The 19128-nt window shown below is 35.9% G+C and overlaps 1 protein-coding gene across 1 annotated transcript; it reads right to left on the bottom strand.

Moving 5' to 3' along the window:
- Positions 1–11742: 11742 nt before the first annotated feature.
- On the bottom strand, positions 11743–13052 carry tcap (titin-cap (telethonin)). Its single transcript, XM_023294249.3, has 2 exons — positions 12829–13052; positions 11743–12743 (listed from the first exon to the last, which is right to left on the bottom strand). Exons 1-2 carry the CDS (start codon positions 12975–12977, stop codon positions 12353–12355), a joined length of 540 nt encoding a protein of 179 aa, XP_023150017.1. The 5' UTR covers positions 12978–13052; the 3' UTR covers positions 11743–12352.
- Positions 13053–19128: the final 6076 nt, after the last annotated feature.

Raw genomic sequence — 19128 nt, 5'->3', positions numbered from 1 at the left:
GTTCTGGTGTTCATAGCTCATTTTACAACCATGTTCATGCAGTCAGACTGATTGGAAATCACAGGTGGACTCACTTTTGTTGCACTGAATTTACAATCACAGCATTTGTGCTATTATTTTGAAACATTTACATAATATTGCACACGAGTACCTCCTTCTTATATATAGTGTAAGAAAAGACCACACAGTCGTCTGTCATTCATGTGTCAGTCTGATCCCGCCCCACCAGCCATCAAATGTTTCAATAATTCATGTTCTTTGCATTAAAAGTTCCCAGACTTACATTAGCTGACATAATCACTGCATTATTTACCACAAAACATAACACTATGGAGTGTGATTCATTCCACATTTTGTGAAGCTACTGAATGTTGCATCATTGTGGCACCAGAAATCACTGGTGACCAGAGGCATCAATAATATTGCAAGCTTTAAATAAATATAAACACTTACAGTAAGTTTTCTGTCTACAGTGGAGTTATAGGAACTTGAGGAGACTTTCTTAAATCTCGGACAGGAAGTATAGTTATATATATATATATACATTTCATAAGAGGTGAGTCATTGTCGAATAAACTGAGTGACAAGGAGGTGAGAAAAGCGAACGTGGAACAGAACAATCGTCACCTCGGTTTGACACAACGTGGGTTAATCAGCGAGTCTCTGGGAGGGAAGAGGACCGAACAGCAGGTGATGAAACTGATAAGAAGATTGGGATGGAGACCAATACATACATGTGAGTAGTATTATCAATGAGCAGGCCTTGTAGCGCTGATGATGATGATCCAGGATGCAGCAGGTCATCACGTACAGCGTCACCATGTCGGTTCTTCATCAGGTCCTGAGGTGGGAAACAGAATTCATAAATCAGCTCAGATTTAAATACAGTACAACTGGCTTGAACTTGGGGTAACTCAACTTAAACTGGATCACCTTCCAGCCTGGTCACCATTTTGACAAGTTCGGCAATTAAAGAGGAATAAATGCTATTTTAAAGGACCCGTTTGTTGGATTTAGAGAAATCTATTCACAAAAAAATGGAATATATTATGTTTTAGCAATGATTTCACTCGTGCATAATCATCTGTAACCAGGAGTTGTTGTGTTTTCTTTAGCTGTAAATCTGTTCTTCATATATACAATGAGAGCCGATTGCGTTTCTGCAGAAGACCAGAACAAACCAACAAATTTTTGCTCTGAAGAGGGCCTTTGGGGTTTAAAAATGATTGTTGCAGCAGCTTTAACTTTTCAGTTAGAAGCTGCAGTCTGTAGCTTCACAACTAGATGTCACTGAATCCAACACTCTGGTCCTTTAATTTCACTTCCAAGTCAAATTATTCCAGTATACACTTACACAGCATCTACACATTTATGCATTGTAGAGTCTTAACCCTCTGAACTCCAAGTAGTTTCTGCTCCTGGCACATTTTCATTCACTGTGGGCTCATTTTTTACTGCAATATAAAATTCTGTACCTCTATGAAAATGTCTTCTGTGCAGTATGTCACAGTTCTAAAGCCATAAACCATTAAAATGGTGAAAAAAATAAATAAAATGGACAAAATTTAATTTTCTAGCATTTCTTGGGTCAGTATTCTGCTTTTTTAATCACACTAACAGCAAAACTGAGTTGTATAAGTGCTGCTAATTTGGAATTGGTTGAGTGCATGAGTAGGAGGATGAATCCACTGTACTGTTTTATTTTAAGATGCAACTTGAAATGTATTTTTGGTCCACAGAGACAAAAAGGTGAGAAAAAATAATTACATGTCAGTGGAAATTAAAATACCTGCAGTTTCCATTTTAGTGAGACTAAGCCCAAACTTTTCTTTTTCTTTTCTCTTGCACTGAGGATTGAAGCTGGACTTTTTTCCCTCCTTCTCCGTGTCTCAGAGGTCTCGTTATAATTCAGAGGAATGAGGTCGACCCACAGGTGTACCTGCTGCTGCCCTGTACCTGCTGCTGCCTCCGGCCACAAAGGACCACAAAGACAAATCCACCTTTTCTCCCCAACCCAGAGACGAGAGATCGGAGCTGCTCCATGTCCAGTATATTTCATATCTCCACTCATTACTGCTGGTGCTTAAAAGTTCGCAAATCGTTCAGTATCTTTAAGTTTTTGCATAAATACGACCTAAAACATCACACGAGTCCTAAACGATAGATAAAAGAGCTCAATTAAGCAAATAAATCAGCAAAATAATGGTATTTATTGAAAAAAATGACCAAGTTTTACATCTGAGTGGCAAAAATATATCATTGTGCAGCGATAAGTGCATCTACCGAAGAATTTGCGGTGACTGATGAAGATTTTGATCTCATTCCTGCACTTAGAACAACTTAAACTCTGGGTTTTATCACACAAGCTGCTCGCTTCAGGTCATTCCGGTGCATTTCTATTAGATTACAGTCGGGACTTTGGCTCATTTGTTCTTCTTTAGCTGTTCTTTGGAGCACTCAGGCTCATTCTCTTGCTGCATCTTGAGATTTATTTCACAGACACACTGGAAAAAGGGGAAATGTTGGACCAACTTGTGCAATTGAACCAAGTTTATCAACTTAAGTTAACCAGTAATATTAACACCACTGGTTTAAGTTAGATGAATCATTTGACTCCTTCTAAATGAGCATCACTGCAGCTTATTGTCATGAAAAGTAAACTTGGAATGTCCAACTTAAGTATTTTTTTTTTTAAATTGTAAAATAGAAAACATTTTGTTATTAGGCTTCGTTCTTTTCTTTCTTTTCTCAGATTTCAATGTGCAAAACTATGGCTGGGTTCTTAAAAATGGATCCTTGAAAGTATTTGAAATACACTCACTGGTCACTTTATTAGGTACAGCTTGCTAGTAAAAGACTGGACCTCACTTTTGCCTTCAGAACTTCCATAATTCTTCATGGCCACCTCATCCCAAAGGTGCTCTATTGGACTGAGATATGGTGACTGTGGAGGCCATTGGACTACAGTGAACTCATTGTCATGTTCAAGAAACCAGCTTCAGGTGATTGGAGCTTTGTGACGTGGTGCATTATCCTGCTTGGTAGCCATCAGAGGATGGTACACTGTGGACATGAAGTTATGGACATGGTTAGCAACAATACTCAGGTAGGCTGTGGTGCTTAAACGATCCTCAATTGGTACTAAGAGGCCCAAAGTGTGCCAAGAAAATATCCCCCACACCATTACACCACCACCACCAGTCTGAACCGTTGATACAAGGCAGGATGGATCCATGCTTTCATGCTGTTAATGCCAAATTCTGACCAAGTAGTTATTTGAGTTACTGTTGCCTTTCTATCATCTCCAACCAATCTGCCCAGTCTGACCTTTCACATAAACAAGGCATTTTCATCCAAACAACTGCCTCTCACTGGATATTTTCTCTTTTTCAGACCATTCTGTGTAAACCCTAGAGAATCCCAGTAGATCAGCAGTTTGTGAAATACTCAGACCAGCCCATCTGGCACCAACAACCATGCAACATTCAAAGTCACTTAAATCCTCTTCCTTCAATTTACTTCTCTGATTAAAGCAGCAGGTTGTTAAAAAAAAAAAAAAAATACAGAAATCATTACCTGAGTTTCTTTCTTGCAGCGGCCATCTTGTCCTGGAGGTAAAAGAGGAAACACACCTGGAAAGCAGCTTCTTTATTTGTTCCCTGAGTGGGCGGGACCTCAAATATGATTGGATTGGTTGAATGATAGATGCGTCCTGATTGGCCAGTTTAACCAGGAAGGAAATGCTTGCAAGTTGTCAAAGTTTGTAAATGTATTTCTCTTGCTATTTTTTTCTTCCTTTTGGAGATTTGTTTAAAAATTGCAAATAAACAGCTTCCATAATAACACTTTTTGCCAGCATGTTTGCCCTTCTCAAGCATCACAAGGCTTCCTGCACCCCTCCCTGCAACAAGATACCATTTTAAATATCCACAGTTTATGATTAGAAAAAATTTCAAGCAACTGAAAGACAATTTGAGGATGGAATAACCCTGATACGAAACCAACTCAGCCTCCTCTGTCAGTGTTGTGTGCAAAGCAAACTAAGGTGAAGCTTACTGCAGGTTCTGGCAGGTGAAGTCCCAACAAAAAACAATCCAGCCAGAGAGAAAACAACCAGATGAATCCAAAACTCAGGAGACAACTCAGAGACAAGCAGCACTGTAGGCAGGTGAACCGACAAACTGACAACAGGAGAAACTGGAGGCTGAATCCAGGTAATTGGGAGCAGGTGGAAACAATCAGGAAATCACAGAGATGGCAGCGAGACAAAGAAAAACCAACACAAAGGACAGGAAAACACAACAGAACAACAAGAGACCTGACAGCGGCTAAGACATCCAGACGGATCTTTGTTGGTCAAACACTGCTGGAGAATAACAACAGTGTTGACTTTGCTCCATTTGTGGTGTCAAAACTCTTTAAAGATGGTTTTATAACTTTTATTAAGCTTGAAAATGTCCTGTGGTGAACTTTTTACAGACTATTTGATAGATAGACAGATAGATAGATAGATAGAGAGATAGACAACTTTATTGTATGTTCCAAGTATAAACAGAAATTCATCTTTTGTCACGGCTGTAAGACAAAGTTTAAAAACCACACTCAAACATTGAAAGCACCTTCACACATTAAAAACACATTACAACAAATACAAACAAGTAAAGTCCACTAAAAACACAAATTTGGAATGGCAGCCACATTTTGCAGTTTTCACCTAAACCTGCGACGTCTTGCAGAGCTAAATGCGTTGTTGTGTGCCTTTCCATCTTCCTGCAGCTTCATCAGTGCATGTTTATCTGCATATATGCTCTTTTAAAAACTCCACAGCAGGCAAAGAAATAACAATTAAGAATTTGTAATCCATTTTTAAACCTATATATCGAATAAGACACTAAACTCAGTGTCAGCTCGTGGTTGTGTGGAATTATTTTGTCGCTTCACTTGCAATCATTTCTCATTCACATGAGGTAGCTAAAACCATCCAGTGTTCTGCTGCATATTAATTCAGGCCTGCTGTCCCTCCTGTTGGCCCAAACCGAGGGCCGCTGGGACTGCAGGAGTCTGCAGCAGGTACAAACCAACCACAGCAACACCCAGCCGGCAGCCAATTAACACGGTCGGCTGTGATGTCATCGCGGCCTCCATGACAGCGTGACAAAGAGGCGACAGCAGCGAGCATCAGCGTGATGAGGAGGAGGCCGCTTCTGTTTGTGATGATGGCAAACATTTGAGGAGACGAGCTAATCGGCTTTAGATCTGTGTAATGTTTCCTCTTTTGCTGTTTTCATAGAGAACAACAGAGGGGGATCGTTAATGTAGTCGCCAAATATGACTCCTAATGGGACACCAGCAGGGAGAAAAGATCCTTGAAAGACGATGATTCCACTCTAATGTTTGGTGTTTTCTCTCTTTTTTTTTTTTTTTACATTATTCTAGTTGTATACATTTTCTCATGTAAATAGCATTTTTATGTCTTCACATTGTTCAAGCTACAGTGTCTATAAAAAGCATTAACCCTGTTGCAAGATTTCCACTTTTAATGACTTTTTGGTAAGATTTTGCAAAAGAAAATCCACTTCCATGTCAATTGAAAACAGATTTCTTCAAAGTGATGGCAATTAATTAATGATTTAAAACGTAAATTAAGTGACTGCATAAGTATTAACCCGCTTCAAGGCAGCGTTTAGTAGATCCTGTGTTGGTTTCAATCAGTCTGAACATGTGGACGCTGCAGTTTTACCTCATTCTGCTTTGCAAAACTGCTCAACCTTTGTCAGGTTCCACAGGGATCATGAGTGAACAGAACTTTTCAAGTCCACACACTAATTCTCAGTTGGATTGAGGTCTGGACTCTGACTCGGCTTCCAGAACTTTCACCTTGTTGTCTTTAAACCATTTCTGTGGAGCTTCAGATGTTTGTTTCGACTCATTGTCTTGATGGAAAACAAATCTTCTCCAAGTCTCAGTTCTCTTCAGACTGCATCAGGTTGTCCTCCAGGATTTCTCTACACTTTGCTGCATTCATTTTACCCTCTACCTTTACAAGCCTTCAGGACCTGCTGCTGAGAAACATCATGATGCTGCCACCTCCATGCTACACAGTGGGGATGGCATGTTTGGGATGATGTTCAGTGTTTGGTGTCTTCCAAACATAGCATCTAGTCTGATGGACTAAAACCTCCATTCTGGTCTCCTCAGATCAAATAACCTTCTTCCAGCTGACTTCAGAGTCTCCACATGTCTTCTGGTGAACTCTAGTCCAGATTTAATATGAGCTTTTTCCATCAGTCTTTCTCTTTGTCTCCCATAAAGCTTTGACTGCTGAAGAACAGACAACAGTTGTTGTATGAACAGTCTCTCCCATCTCAGCTGCTGAAGCTTGGAACTCCTTCAGAGGAGTCATAGGTGTCTTGGTGGCCTCCCTCACTAGTCTCTTTCTTGCTCAGTCTCTCAGTTTTTGAGGACGTCCTGCTCTAGTCAGATTTACTCATGTTCCACATTCCTTCCATTTCTTAATGATGGATCAAACTGGACTGCAACAGATATTCAGTAACTTGGAAACTGTCTTGTATCATCTCCTGACTGATGCTTTTTAGTAATCTTTTTTTTTTTTAAATCTCTATGATGTAGTTCTATCCAGGAGAACTGATCCACCAGTGACTGGACCTTCCAGATACAAGAGTCTTTATACTACAATCACTGAGACACATTCACTGACCTCAGATGATCACCATTTCTTGGACTGTGTGACTTTTAGATGACTATTAGATGTGTTGAATTAGGCGACTCTCTTATGGAATTACTTATTTACATTGTATATTTTTAATTAATTAGTATTACTTTTTAGATATCTGTTTTTACTTTGACATGAATATGTCTATTTTTTGTAAATTCTTTTAAAAAATATTTAAATTGACCACGATTCAGTGTTGGAAAGCAATAAATGGAAAAAACTTACAATATTATTTCAAAACACTATAAATTACCCAGATTATCCAGTAGGGAGCAGCAGAAGCAGACGTTTTAAGTCGGATGGAGCAGGGATCACAAGTAAGATGCCTGTATGTAGTGTACTGTAAGTATTCACAGTGACGCTGCATGCTGCAGTCATGTATGTCCTTACATTGCATACCACTGCTGGTATGTATAGTACATGGCAAGAGTGTGACGACACTCAGATCTACAGCTGTGCAGCACTGTTCCATCTCATATTTACTGTCAACACCTGCAGGTGACAACGATAAAGCAACAAAAACTGGTGAAAAAGTGCATGAAAAATAAGTTTTCCACTCACTTTCAGGTTTGACGAAGCTTAACAGAGTGTGACCCAGTTTTTCAGCTTTACATTAACTTGCATGCAGTGGCTGTTGAGACAGCTGAGCGATAGGAAAGAATTTCAGAATCAATTCACAGGATTTGTCTGTGGCAACACACGCCATTGCAATACCCACATTCCTTGGCATCCCCTGGAAATAGTTTGGAGGTTCATTTGGAGTTTTAAACCTGGATTGTGCTGTGACAGTTCGGGCCGTGGAGCTCAGTGCTTCAGCTGCAGTGTGGGAGGGTAATTTTAAAGATAGGGAGTGAAGGCAGCACGCCCAAATCTCTGATAAAACACCAGGATTAAGGGCTCAAATGTGAAGAACGTGCCGATACGCCTGTCTCTCCACTGTCTCCAGGGCAATGCCAATGTTTACCCAGCTATTAATATCAGACCACGCGCATCGCCTATCACAAGTGAGAATGACGAGGGAGAGTGAAGGGAACAATGAGTCAGAAGGGTTAAACAGACAAATATATCCAGAGGAGAGATTTTCATTAGATGCAGGGCAGCTGATGGCAGAAGTAATAATTGATAAGTTAGGTTGAGTAAACTGTAGATTGAGGGAGTGAATCGAGACGAATGCATCCACTTCAGCTCTGCAGAGTACCAGGGAACAGTGTGTTCTGTGGAGAGCAAATACAGGAGGTGCAACATGAAAGATAGATGAAGGGTGAAGTGGGGTTCACAGTTATTTAGGGCAGATTTATCTTCTTCCTTTTAATGTCTTCATTCATTTATCTTCCTCACTGTTCTTTTTTCCATTCATTTTCACCTCCTATCCTTGTTTAGACTATAACTGTGGTTGCTGCACTTCAGTGTAGAATAGAAGTAAGTACACCCCTGTCAGAATGGTGTCTCCTCAATAACTGCCGAAGTTGAACAGTGGAACATTTATTCTTACAAACAATCATGAACAAATATTTTCAATATATTAGAATGAAAATACAGGCCGCTAAGAAGAGACTCAACGCAGCAAGAGTCCACTCATGTTGTCCATTCGGCCTAACTACTTGAACATTGTTATAAAATGAGCTGTGACCTGCAGAACTTTCTCAGTTTTGGGTGTATGGGCTACATGTCTTCATCATGGCTCCACATTGAAAAGAACTGAACAGAGGAACTGAAAAATCTGATTGTGAGGCTTTGCAAAGATGGAAAATGATACAAGAAGATCAACAAAAAAAAAAAAAACTCAGTGAAACACAGCTGCAGCAGTAATCAGGAGATATATATAGAGCCATAGTACCACTAATTATGGCTCCTCCTAAAATAACTCTACAGACGGTGACCTACTTTAAAAATCAAGCTCTGAAAAACACGGATAATACTTCAGAGGGATTATCAATGAAAATCAAAGTTTCTGTGAAGCTTAAACAATGCGAAGGACATCTCAGAACATCAACTTCTATGGACTGTATCCAAGAAAAAAAAAACTCTTGTTTGCGGTTTAGAGGAAAACTACAAAATGATGCTTTGATAAAAGACACATAAAGAAGCCTGATGAATGATAGGAGTTCAATATTTGGTCAGATGAAGCCAAAATAAATTTGTTCCACTCAGATGGAGTCCAGCATGTTGGTGTGAATCTGACCAGGACCACCACAGTGAATGCATAGTCCTGACAGTGAAGCACGGAGGTGGAAGTGTGATGATATGGGGCCGCATGAGTGAAAAATATGTTGGAAAGGCGACATTTATAAATGGAAAAAACAAAATACTGTCTGAGAATATCACTCCCAGTCTGCAGAAGCTTGACAAAGAGGAATATTCCAGCATGAGAACCATTCAAAGCACGAAATCACACAAGTTTCTAAAGAAGAAAAGTCGTAACTACGACATGGACAAGAACAAGTCGTAACTTGAATCCAACAGAGCATCTTTGGGGTGTTTTAAAGAGAAAGACAGAGCGACACAAGACAACATAAAGCAGCTGAAATAATAGAATGTCTCTGCAGAAACTAGCTATCCTCCATGCTGAGGAGGATTGAGTCTGTCATCTGTCATCTGCCACTGTGCACTGTTTCTTATTTTCTCTTTGATTTACAAAGTTGTTCTCAGCCTCCAGTCGGTCAGTGGTTGCTGTTGATGCACGACTGTTAAAATGATCCGTCTATTTACAGTAAAAGCAACAATTCTATGTGACCTTATTTATCAGAAATCTTTCTTTTTCTATTTTTTAGGAGCATTTGATGAACTAAAAGTACAGTTTACATGAATAAATTAAAACCTAATTAACAAAACTGGGGGCTGCACAGTGGCGTAGTGGTTAGCACTTTCGCCTTGCAGCGAGAAGATCCCTGGTTCGCGTCCCGGCTTTCCCGGGATCTTTCTGCATGGAGTTTGCATGTTCTCCCTGTGCATGCGTGGGTTTTCTCCGGGTACTCCGGCTTCCTCCCACAGTCCAAAAATATGCTGAGGTTAATTGATCATTCTAAATTGCCCGTAGGTGTGAATGTGAGAGTGATTGTTTGTCTTTGTATGTGGCCCTGCGACAGACTGGTGACCTGTCTAGGGTGTCCCCTGCCTTCACCTGAGTCAGCTGGGATAGGCTCCAGCCCCCCCCGCGACCCTAGTGAGGATTAAGCGGTGTATAGATAATGGATGGATGGATAACAAAACTGGTTAAACTAGTCATTTTGGCGCTGTCTAAAACCTCTTTGAGGAGCATGCACATGCCATGGATTCCTCTATGAAGAAAAAATCTATTGATGTCCAGTTTTCCTCTCCCCCAAACCCAGTAACCTCAGGCAGCTGCAGCTAAGCTCAGCTGTTATTGCTGTTGGTCCAAATCCTTGGAAACAATCTGCTCTGCTCAGGGTTTTATTTTATCATCATGTCTGCCTCCTCATTACCAAACCTTTAGTGTATCACAAAGCCTCTTTTACCCCCCTCAAAAAATGACATTTTTAACAGTTAAAGGCATCTATTTTTTATCAATTTAGTGCAATTACACAGATGTGCACTAGGAAAATCACAGAAAAAAAATATACATAAAGCTGTAAATAATGTCCCCATCAAGTCTGCATTAAAAAAAATGTTATTCTTATTTTTTATTTATTTATTTATTTATTTTTACAAATTTGTGCTTTTGCAGCATTTGGTTGGAAAATTCAAAATTCTTTTGCTGTAGTTTAAATCAGCCAAAATATAATTATTTCACAGATATTTGCTGTTATTCAAAAGAAAAATCACTCATACTAACAACTGAAAAATGGCAAATAATTTTTCAAATGTTAATATAACTAGATAATGTCAAGTTAAAACACAGAAAAAGCAGTATAAATGTATATCTTAACTGCAAAAAAATAAAAATGAAAACACAGGTCAAAACTGTACATAATGTAGATTTGAAAGATAAATTATGTACATTAAGTATTAATATAATTTGACAATGTAATTTAACACAACAACAGATTTGTTGTTGTGTTAAATTACGGATAATAACTAGCAAAATTATAGAAAAAAGGGGGTATTATTTATGCAACATGTGTGTGTGTGTGTGTGTGTGTGTGTGTGTGTGTGTGTGTGTGTGTGTGTGTGTGTGTGTGTGTGTGTGTGTGTGTGTGTGTGTATGCCAAGAACAGGACAAAACTGTACATAAAGTCCACATGTTACTAATTATTTTTGTATTTTAAAGATTTGTTATTTTGTTAATTTACATTTAATAACTAGTGAAATAGTAGAAAGAAAAGTATTAATTTACAATGTTAACCCTTAAAAATGACTGAGAACGGTCATTTTTCATCTGATTGTTTCAGATATCTACTACAACCACAGAAAATTTCTTTTTAAATGTACATATTGACAGTAAAAACAAACAGGTTATAACTGTCTATAATCTTCACATCAAAAATCTGTATATTTACAAATAGTAATTTGTTCTTTTACTATATGTGACTGTAAAATTATACTGTTTTACTGCAGTTAAATCAGACAAAAGTATTCTTATTTTACAAAATATGCTGTCAATTGAAAGAACACTCGTATATAAAGGACAGAAATAAGGTAAATGTTCCCTTTTTTGTTAAATTACAGAAAATATCTAGCGAAATTATAGAAAGAGGAATTAATTTACAGGTTATAAAATAAAACAAACAGGCCAAAACTGTCCATAAAGTCCATGTTTGTGTTTTTACATTATAAAATGTTTTGCCTGTTACCTTGCAATGTTTTACTGTATTTAAATCTGCTTAAAAAAAATCCTACTTTTACAGATTTTTGCCTCTATTTTCAATAGTTTAAACACTTTTGGAATGGTATAATTTTCCATGGTTTTAAAATAGTTTTTCTGACACTCTTGCTGCCAGATTTCCACATTTTTATTGCATTTGTTATTGTTTATTGCAAGTGAATAAAATCTAATTAAAAGATGTTTTGTGTCGCATTTGCCAAAGAAAATGAGAAAAAAAAACGATGACTTCAACAAGTTCAATTTTTATTAGTAAAAATAATAAATATCTAGGACAACAACAACAAAACATTTCAGCATCAATGCACACGATTTAAATTCATTTACATTCTCTCGGCTGCTACAGCATCGTCTCCTCTATGTGATATAAATGCCAGCAGATCAGTTATTACAGTAAACAATCAGCTTATTGGTTTTCCTACGAGTCCTTGTCTGATTGGAGCTCATGTTTTATGTACAGCTGCAGTGATCCTGCCAGAGCATTCTGTTCTCTCCACACCGATCCAGACTGGCAGGAGTTTCTGGAGATGTTTCTGACCCCGTCGACCCCTCAGCTTTCACCTTTCACCTTCCTCTTTCCATCCTTAGCTACACTCGGCAATCATTCACCATCTGTCAGCACATTTTAGGACACTTTCATCTACCTTACGAGGACATTTTGCACAAAAAAATGGTGCACCAGAGTGTCAGACGGCCTTCAAACAACCATTTCTGATACAAAAAAGTGATTCAGAGCTCCAACTGTTTCTATATACATCTGTGATCTTTCCTTCCCATCTGTCATCCTCTCCCTCTAACTTCCCCTCTTCTTCTTCTTCTTCTGTAATTCTTGTGCCTTTTCACCCCCTCTGGGCCTCCTGAGACATGGAGCGACCGAGGGCTTTGGGCGCTTTGGCGAACTCCATGAGGACAGGTTTGACTGGCGGCAGGTCCCTGGTGATCTCGTCCACGGTCCTCTTGCTGGGGCAGACGCCGTCCGGAGTGGGGAAAGGCTGGAGGTCCTCCTCGGTGTGGGGGGCTCCGCGGCCCAGCCGGACGCCCAGCTCGGCAGGGACGAAGATGGGCAGAGGGAGGGTGTTCCTCTTGGGCAGCAGCTGGTGCTCCCTCACCCCTCTCTCCACGGTGCCCACCCGGAAGACTCCAGAGGGGCAGGACTGGACCAGGGGCCGGGCCTGCCACTGCCGGGTCAGGGTCTCCCGGCGAGACTGGTCCTTCATGCTCATGGTCTGTCTGTGGAGGGTAGAGAGGAGGAGATTATGAGAAGATGTAGATAAGCTTCTCAGATGTTCTGTCGTGTTAGAGGTGGATGTGGTACCTGTCCTGAGGTTGGGTCTTGAGGCTGACGCTGTGCCAGTCGGCGCTGTAGCTCTCCCTCTGAGCTTTATTCTCCTCCCGGACGCTGCAGCTCAGCTCAGCTCCCAGCAGCACTCCATTCCTCTTCTCCATCACGGTGCAGATGGGCATCTTCTGGCCTTCAGGTGGATGTTCTGTGATGCTTCCGCTGGCTCTGTCTCTGGCTTCTGCCTCTGTCTGGCCGTCTACGCCGGAGCTGGAGGCTTTTATAGACGCTCTGCTGCTATTTCTGATCCATGTTGTCACTCTACAATCAGCGAGTGCCGACATCCGACACCGAGACCGACGTGTCTCGTTCCCGGACAGCTGGAGGAGGAGGCTTCAGGGCAACTGGGAAGGAAAAATCCCCCAGATTCTCAAAGTGTACGTCCAGTAACCTCCGTAATCGCTCCGGCCCAACACTTTCCTCACGGAGGGAGATTATGTAAACATGTAGGCGACAGGTTTGGTCTTAAGGGAGGAATCTTAATAAGATTTAGGTCTTGATAAACACGAGGGTGCGAGTGAGGCCTCCGCTAATGTGGAAAGATGCAGCTGTTTCCCAAACACAAAGGGAGTGTCAAAAAAACAAACAAACAAAAAAAAAAACAAGGGAAATGTAATTTAAATAGAATTACAACTTTAGACCTTTAGAAAATGTCTCTTAAATATACTAAAATTCAAATAATACAATATAAATATATGTGCACAATTTAAGTGTTGCTAAAAAAACAGCATAATGATTACAGTATATTGTCTCATTATACAGATTTCTTGAAGAAAATAAGGTAAATTTAAGTATATGTTCATTTTAACAACCTTTCAAAGCTTCTAAGTGAGATATTTCTATGTTTTTAGTTAGATTTTTTAAAATTTTGCTTTAATTACAACTAGCTCTAACTGTTAAATACAAGCTACATATTGCACTGTGAAAAAAATAAACACATAAATAAATTAATCTGTCATAAATGTAGAAAGTCTGACAGCAACGATGCCCGAAAAAAAGTTTAAAAAACTGTGGAATACAACAACTTTAAAAAACTAACATAAATTAATAAAATATAAATTAAAAAAACTAAAAAATGCTAAAAATTTCAACAAAGTATTTCAGAAATTGTGTCCTTAATTGATTTAAATACAGTAAAACTCTGTAATAATATGATCACACATAGTAAAAATTACCTAATGTTAGTAAAAATTGTAATTGATGATCATTTTATCATGTGCAGATTTGGGATTTTTTCTTTTGACAGTCAACCTGAAAATAAATGGGTTTTTTTAATCTGTGACTTTACAAGATATTTAAAAATAATATAACAAAAGAGAAAATATGTTTTTACAGTCAACATGTAAATTTTTCTAACTTTCTAACTGTAACTTGTCTAAATTTTGTGTGTAGTTTGTATAAATAAATGTACATTTTTCTGTGATAGACACAAAAAAGAGTTGTTTTCTTGCATTTTACAGATAGATTCTCTCAGAAAATACTTTTTTGTGGTAACTGCCTTTTGACACATATACAGTCAGGACTAAAACAGATGTCACTTGGAGATATAAAGTGAAAAGCCGGAGAACTTTATGGAGCCACTTTATTATCATCTGCTGCTTTTTTAAAATCCATAATAAAGTTCAGAAGGAGTTTATAGAACAGCTGGGCCTCCTGACAGCATCAGAGCTGCTCATTAGATGCCACCACGCTGTGCTGCTTCTTCCCCAGTGATTCATGACTTCAGTGACAGAACTCAGGTTACCGGCTCTGGACGGTTCTCTGCTGGTGTGATGTTACTGCAGATCCTCCTGCCAGTGACTCATTCATCCACAACTGGTCCTGAGATCATCACAGATCACGTATCACTCACACAGCGTCAGGAATAATGGGAGAATAATAGGAGAAAAAATTAATTACTGCCAGTTAAATATTGATTATTTTCTCTGTTTGTCATATCGAGAGACTTTATTTGTAAAATGCAGGAAATAGCCTTTTTTTGTTGATAAATCTGGTGTGAAAGTGCAAAAAAAATCTAAACAGAAATATTTGTCTATATTAATATTAATGTCATTTTAGTAAAACACACATAAATCAAAAAAGTTGATTTCTATTGTTTTCAATCTATATATACAAAAAAGAAAGACATAAAAATCTGGCAGCAAGGATGTAGGAAAAATTTTAGAATTCTGTAGCAGTCAAAAAATATGAAGGGCATTTAGTAGTAATTTAAAGAAAATATGAAAAAAATAGTTAAGCATTTTTTAAAGTTTAATAAAATCTGTGAATCATAAAAACATATATGGCAGATTGATTAAATCTATGAATAATTTGATGAAATAACATAATTATTCAGTTTTTTTAAAAGGTAGAAACTTTAAAAAAGGACAAAATAAACTAAAAATGTCATAAAATAAAATAAAAATAAAGATAAGATAAGATTAAATAAAATAAATTCAATAAAAATAAGATAAAATAAAACAGACAAGATAAAATAAAATTAAATTGAATTAAATAAGATGAAATAAGATAAGATAAAATAAAATACGATAAAATGAAATAAAAATTTTAAAGAGTCAATTTATTTAGTTTGTATATATGCATGTTATATTTAATTGATTTTATTATATTCAAGAGATAAGAAAATTTATAAATCTGCTTAAATGACATTACACAGAATCTGTAACCAGATAATTTACTGTAATTTTCCGTGAACTGTTTGGCAACTTTTGCATTAATTTTTTCCCTTTTCTTCTTTTTTGTTTTACAATATAGGATCAAGAGGTTTGATCAATCAGTCAGTCTTTTCAACATTCCTTTGAAATTTGTGCAAAATGATATTAAATCTGCAGCTGTTTAATTTCTTACCTCTGTTCTTTTCCTGTTCAGTGTATTTAAGGAAACAGGTTAAAGCTATTCTCACTTCGCTCGTCAGTTACTTTACTTTTCTTTCAGCAGCTTCTCAGCAGATTAACGCTGCATTTGTGAGATCGCTCAAAGTCTCACGGAGAAAAGACCGTTACGACATCCTGACAGCCACAGAGGACATTTCAGAAACTAGAGTTAAAAGTCATAGTGTCAAGATCATCGACACTGAAAATACAAATCTGTCTTCTTTATTTTACAGGTTTCTTTTCTGTATCTTTAGAATAGACAGTTCATGAATTCTAATGTATGGTGTAAAATAATTTTAAAAGGTTCTGTAGCTATAAGTAGCCATAAAATTTGTATTTTTCTAAAGAAAAGCGATTTGTTTTTGTTGGCATAAAACAATATTATAAAACTAATTTATCATATTTTCACAGATATTTCCATTTATTTATTAAGTGAAACAGGCTAATTTGAGTTCAGTTTGTGACTGAATCATTAACAGAAAAAGAAGCACTAATTCTGTAATATATTTATTATAACATTAAAATATTGATAATTTATATCTAATGTGAAATAACTTTAAGTTGTCTGTCTATTTGCTTTTACATAAAAAGACAGAATACAAATTTCTTGTAATTTCACAAAAAATCTTTTATTTTATTGAATTTATAAAATAAATAAAATTAAGTAAATAAATTTCTAAAATGAGGTGCAGTTAACAACCCATATCTGTAATAAAAAACATATTTTTTAATATCTTTTCAAGAAATTCTTTTTTTAAATAATAAATACAAATTAATTTCACAAATATTTAGTTTTTATTCTATAATGTAACTGCTATGTTTAAACTTAACACTGTACATGTGTTTGTATAATTAGACATAATTAATGAACATTTTCAGAGAAAGAGGTTTTATTTACGGAATTTGATTGTTTATTAAATGCAACATATTTTTGCATAACTATTCTATAATAATTATATAATATAATCACTAATATATACATCACCATAATTTTTTTTACTGTTATTATCATCATCATAATTTTTTTATTCTATTATTTAAAAAATACTTCAGTTTAATCTGTGATATACAGAATTATTTCTGTCAAATAGCTGTAAAAAAATGGTATTTTTTGTTGAATAATATACAATATAAACAGTCCAATTTTACAGTCAGATGTTCAAAACTGCAAAAACAATTAATTACAATATTTAACAATTATATTAATTAATTAATTAATTAATTAATTTGTTATTATTATTATTATTATTATTATTATTATTATTATTATTATTATTATTATTATTATTAATAATAATAATATTATTATTATCATTATTATTATTATTATTATTATTAGTAGTAGTAGTAGTAGTAGTAGTAGTAGTAGTAGTAGTAGTAGTAGTAGTAGTAGTATTAATAATAATATTATAACAATAATAATATAGGCAATTTTTTCACATGGAATTATGCTTCATTAAACATTAAATAGTCCAAAAATATGCAATGTCATGCATGTAAATTTAAGGCTAGTAATTGTATTGCAGTTAAAGAAATTGATTGTATTTCTTTCAGATGCTTGTTTCCATTATTTTATATTGTTTTCTGGCACCACAGCTGCTACAATATTACTTTTTTTAACAGTCAATTTCTCTAGCAGTGCACTTCCAATGAAAACCACAGTATAAAACACAGAGTGATGTTTGAAATCTGAAATTTTGCTTCATATTTGTGCATCCACAGAGTGTAAGTTCCCCTGGACATGAGCCGGCCTTCCCTCCGTGGTGTTTGGGGTGACTCATGCTATGCTAATGAAGCCAAGGCTGTGTGAAGGTGAGCGCTGATGAGGTGACAGTGATGGTCCCCCCAGCAGGACCAGGCTCGGCCCAGAGGAACTTTATGTTGCGTAACATTGAAGCCACAGCTGCTGCAAAGTGACATTTAAATGAGCTGCCAGCCACAAAGAGGCAGCGAGTGGGAAGGTGGAGGACGCGTGCAGGAGAAAGAAACCCCGTCAGGAGGACGTAAATATGGTAAAATATTGGAAGAGGAGAGTTGGAGGAGATTAGAATAATAAAAATGTGAATAAAAACCGACATCCAGAATTCTATAATGTTCAAAAACTGTAAATATGGTGAAAATAATTATGTAAAATAATGATATTTTAGCTAATTTAAAGGCAGTAACCTAATGTTTATGGTCACACTTTTTATAATAAAATACAGATGTTTGGTGTTAGTCACAGTTTTGGCCATTTTCTTTTTATAGTTAACATGTAAATTAATGCTTGTTTTCAGTTGTAATTTAAGTAAACATGAAAAATCTGTAAAAAGCAGTTGAAAAATTTTTTTCTACTTTAAAATCCTTAATATAGGTAATTTTTCTTAAAATAATCTTTTTATTAATTTAAAAACAGCAAAAATAACATAATTTTACTATATATATATATATATATATATATATATATATATATATATATATATATATATATATATATATAGTTTGATGTGGACATCATTATATATATATATAAACATATATATACATATATATATTTGTGATTTTGCTAGTTGTCTGTTACTTAAGAAAACTGTGAAAATCTTCAAAACGATTTAAAAAAATATTTTTTGCTGATTTTAATACAGTAAAAAAAGAAGTGTAATTTTACATTTAAATGTTCATAACTGTTAAAACAAAAAAAAAGAAATATAATTATAATAATTTTATCGAGCAAAATTTGAATATTTATGGTCAGATGGTCAATAACAGTTAAATTATTATTTTAACATTTTTTTTTTCAAACAACAAATACCTGTAAAATTATGGATTTTTGTTTCTTGTTTTTGTTCTTTGGTCATTTCAATGCATTTAAATGTTCAGAACTGTTAAAACAAAAAAAATGATATCATAAAATGGAAATAATTCTTTGGTCACATTAAAAGAAGAAATTAACATTTGTACAAAAAAGATTTTTTTACAGTTAGGATATTTCCAAATAACAAAAAATTGTAAAATTATGATTTTTTTTTGTTGTTTTAAACACAGTAAAAAATACTACAATTTTACAGTTTAATGTTCAATACTCTCTAAAAATTTTCTAAATTATAAAATGATGATAATTTGATACATAATAATGATTTTTTTTGTTCATCTGAATAAAGTTGAAATAGTATAATTTTACAGTCAAATGTTGTGGAAGAACATTTGTAAAGCTGCAGGTATTTGATTTTGGCATTATTTACAGTTTTAGCTCATTATTTTTACGGTCAGCATGTACACTAATGTCTTTTTTGTTGTGAATTGACTAGATTTAAATCTGTAATTTAACAAAACAGCAATTTGTTGCAAAAATTACAGTTTATACAACTTTTTTGCACTATGTGTGGGCACTTTTAGCCAAAAAATGAAGATAAAATCATTCAGA

Source organism: Amphiprion ocellaris, chromosome 19, assembly GCF_022539595.1.
Source record: "Amphiprion ocellaris isolate individual 3 ecotype Okinawa chromosome 19, ASM2253959v1, whole genome shotgun sequence".
Classification (NCBI taxonomy): Eukaryota; Metazoa; Chordata; class Actinopteri; family Pomacentridae; genus Amphiprion; species Amphiprion ocellaris.
The sequence above is the reverse complement of the archived record's forward strand: the minus strand, read 5'-3'. Positions and strand labels throughout refer to the sequence as shown.

What these genes read in the sequence shown, in the direction of transcription:
- tcap (XM_023294249.3), bottom strand. Translation starts at nt 12,977, where the DNA reads ATGCCCATCTGCACCGTGATGGAGAAGAGGAATGGAGTGCTGCTGGGA. An exon ending in AAGACCCAACCTCAGGACAG is followed by an intron (nt 12,744 to 12,828) that starts GTACCACATCCA and finishes TACCCTCCACAG; the next exon opens with ACAGACCATGAGCATGAAGG.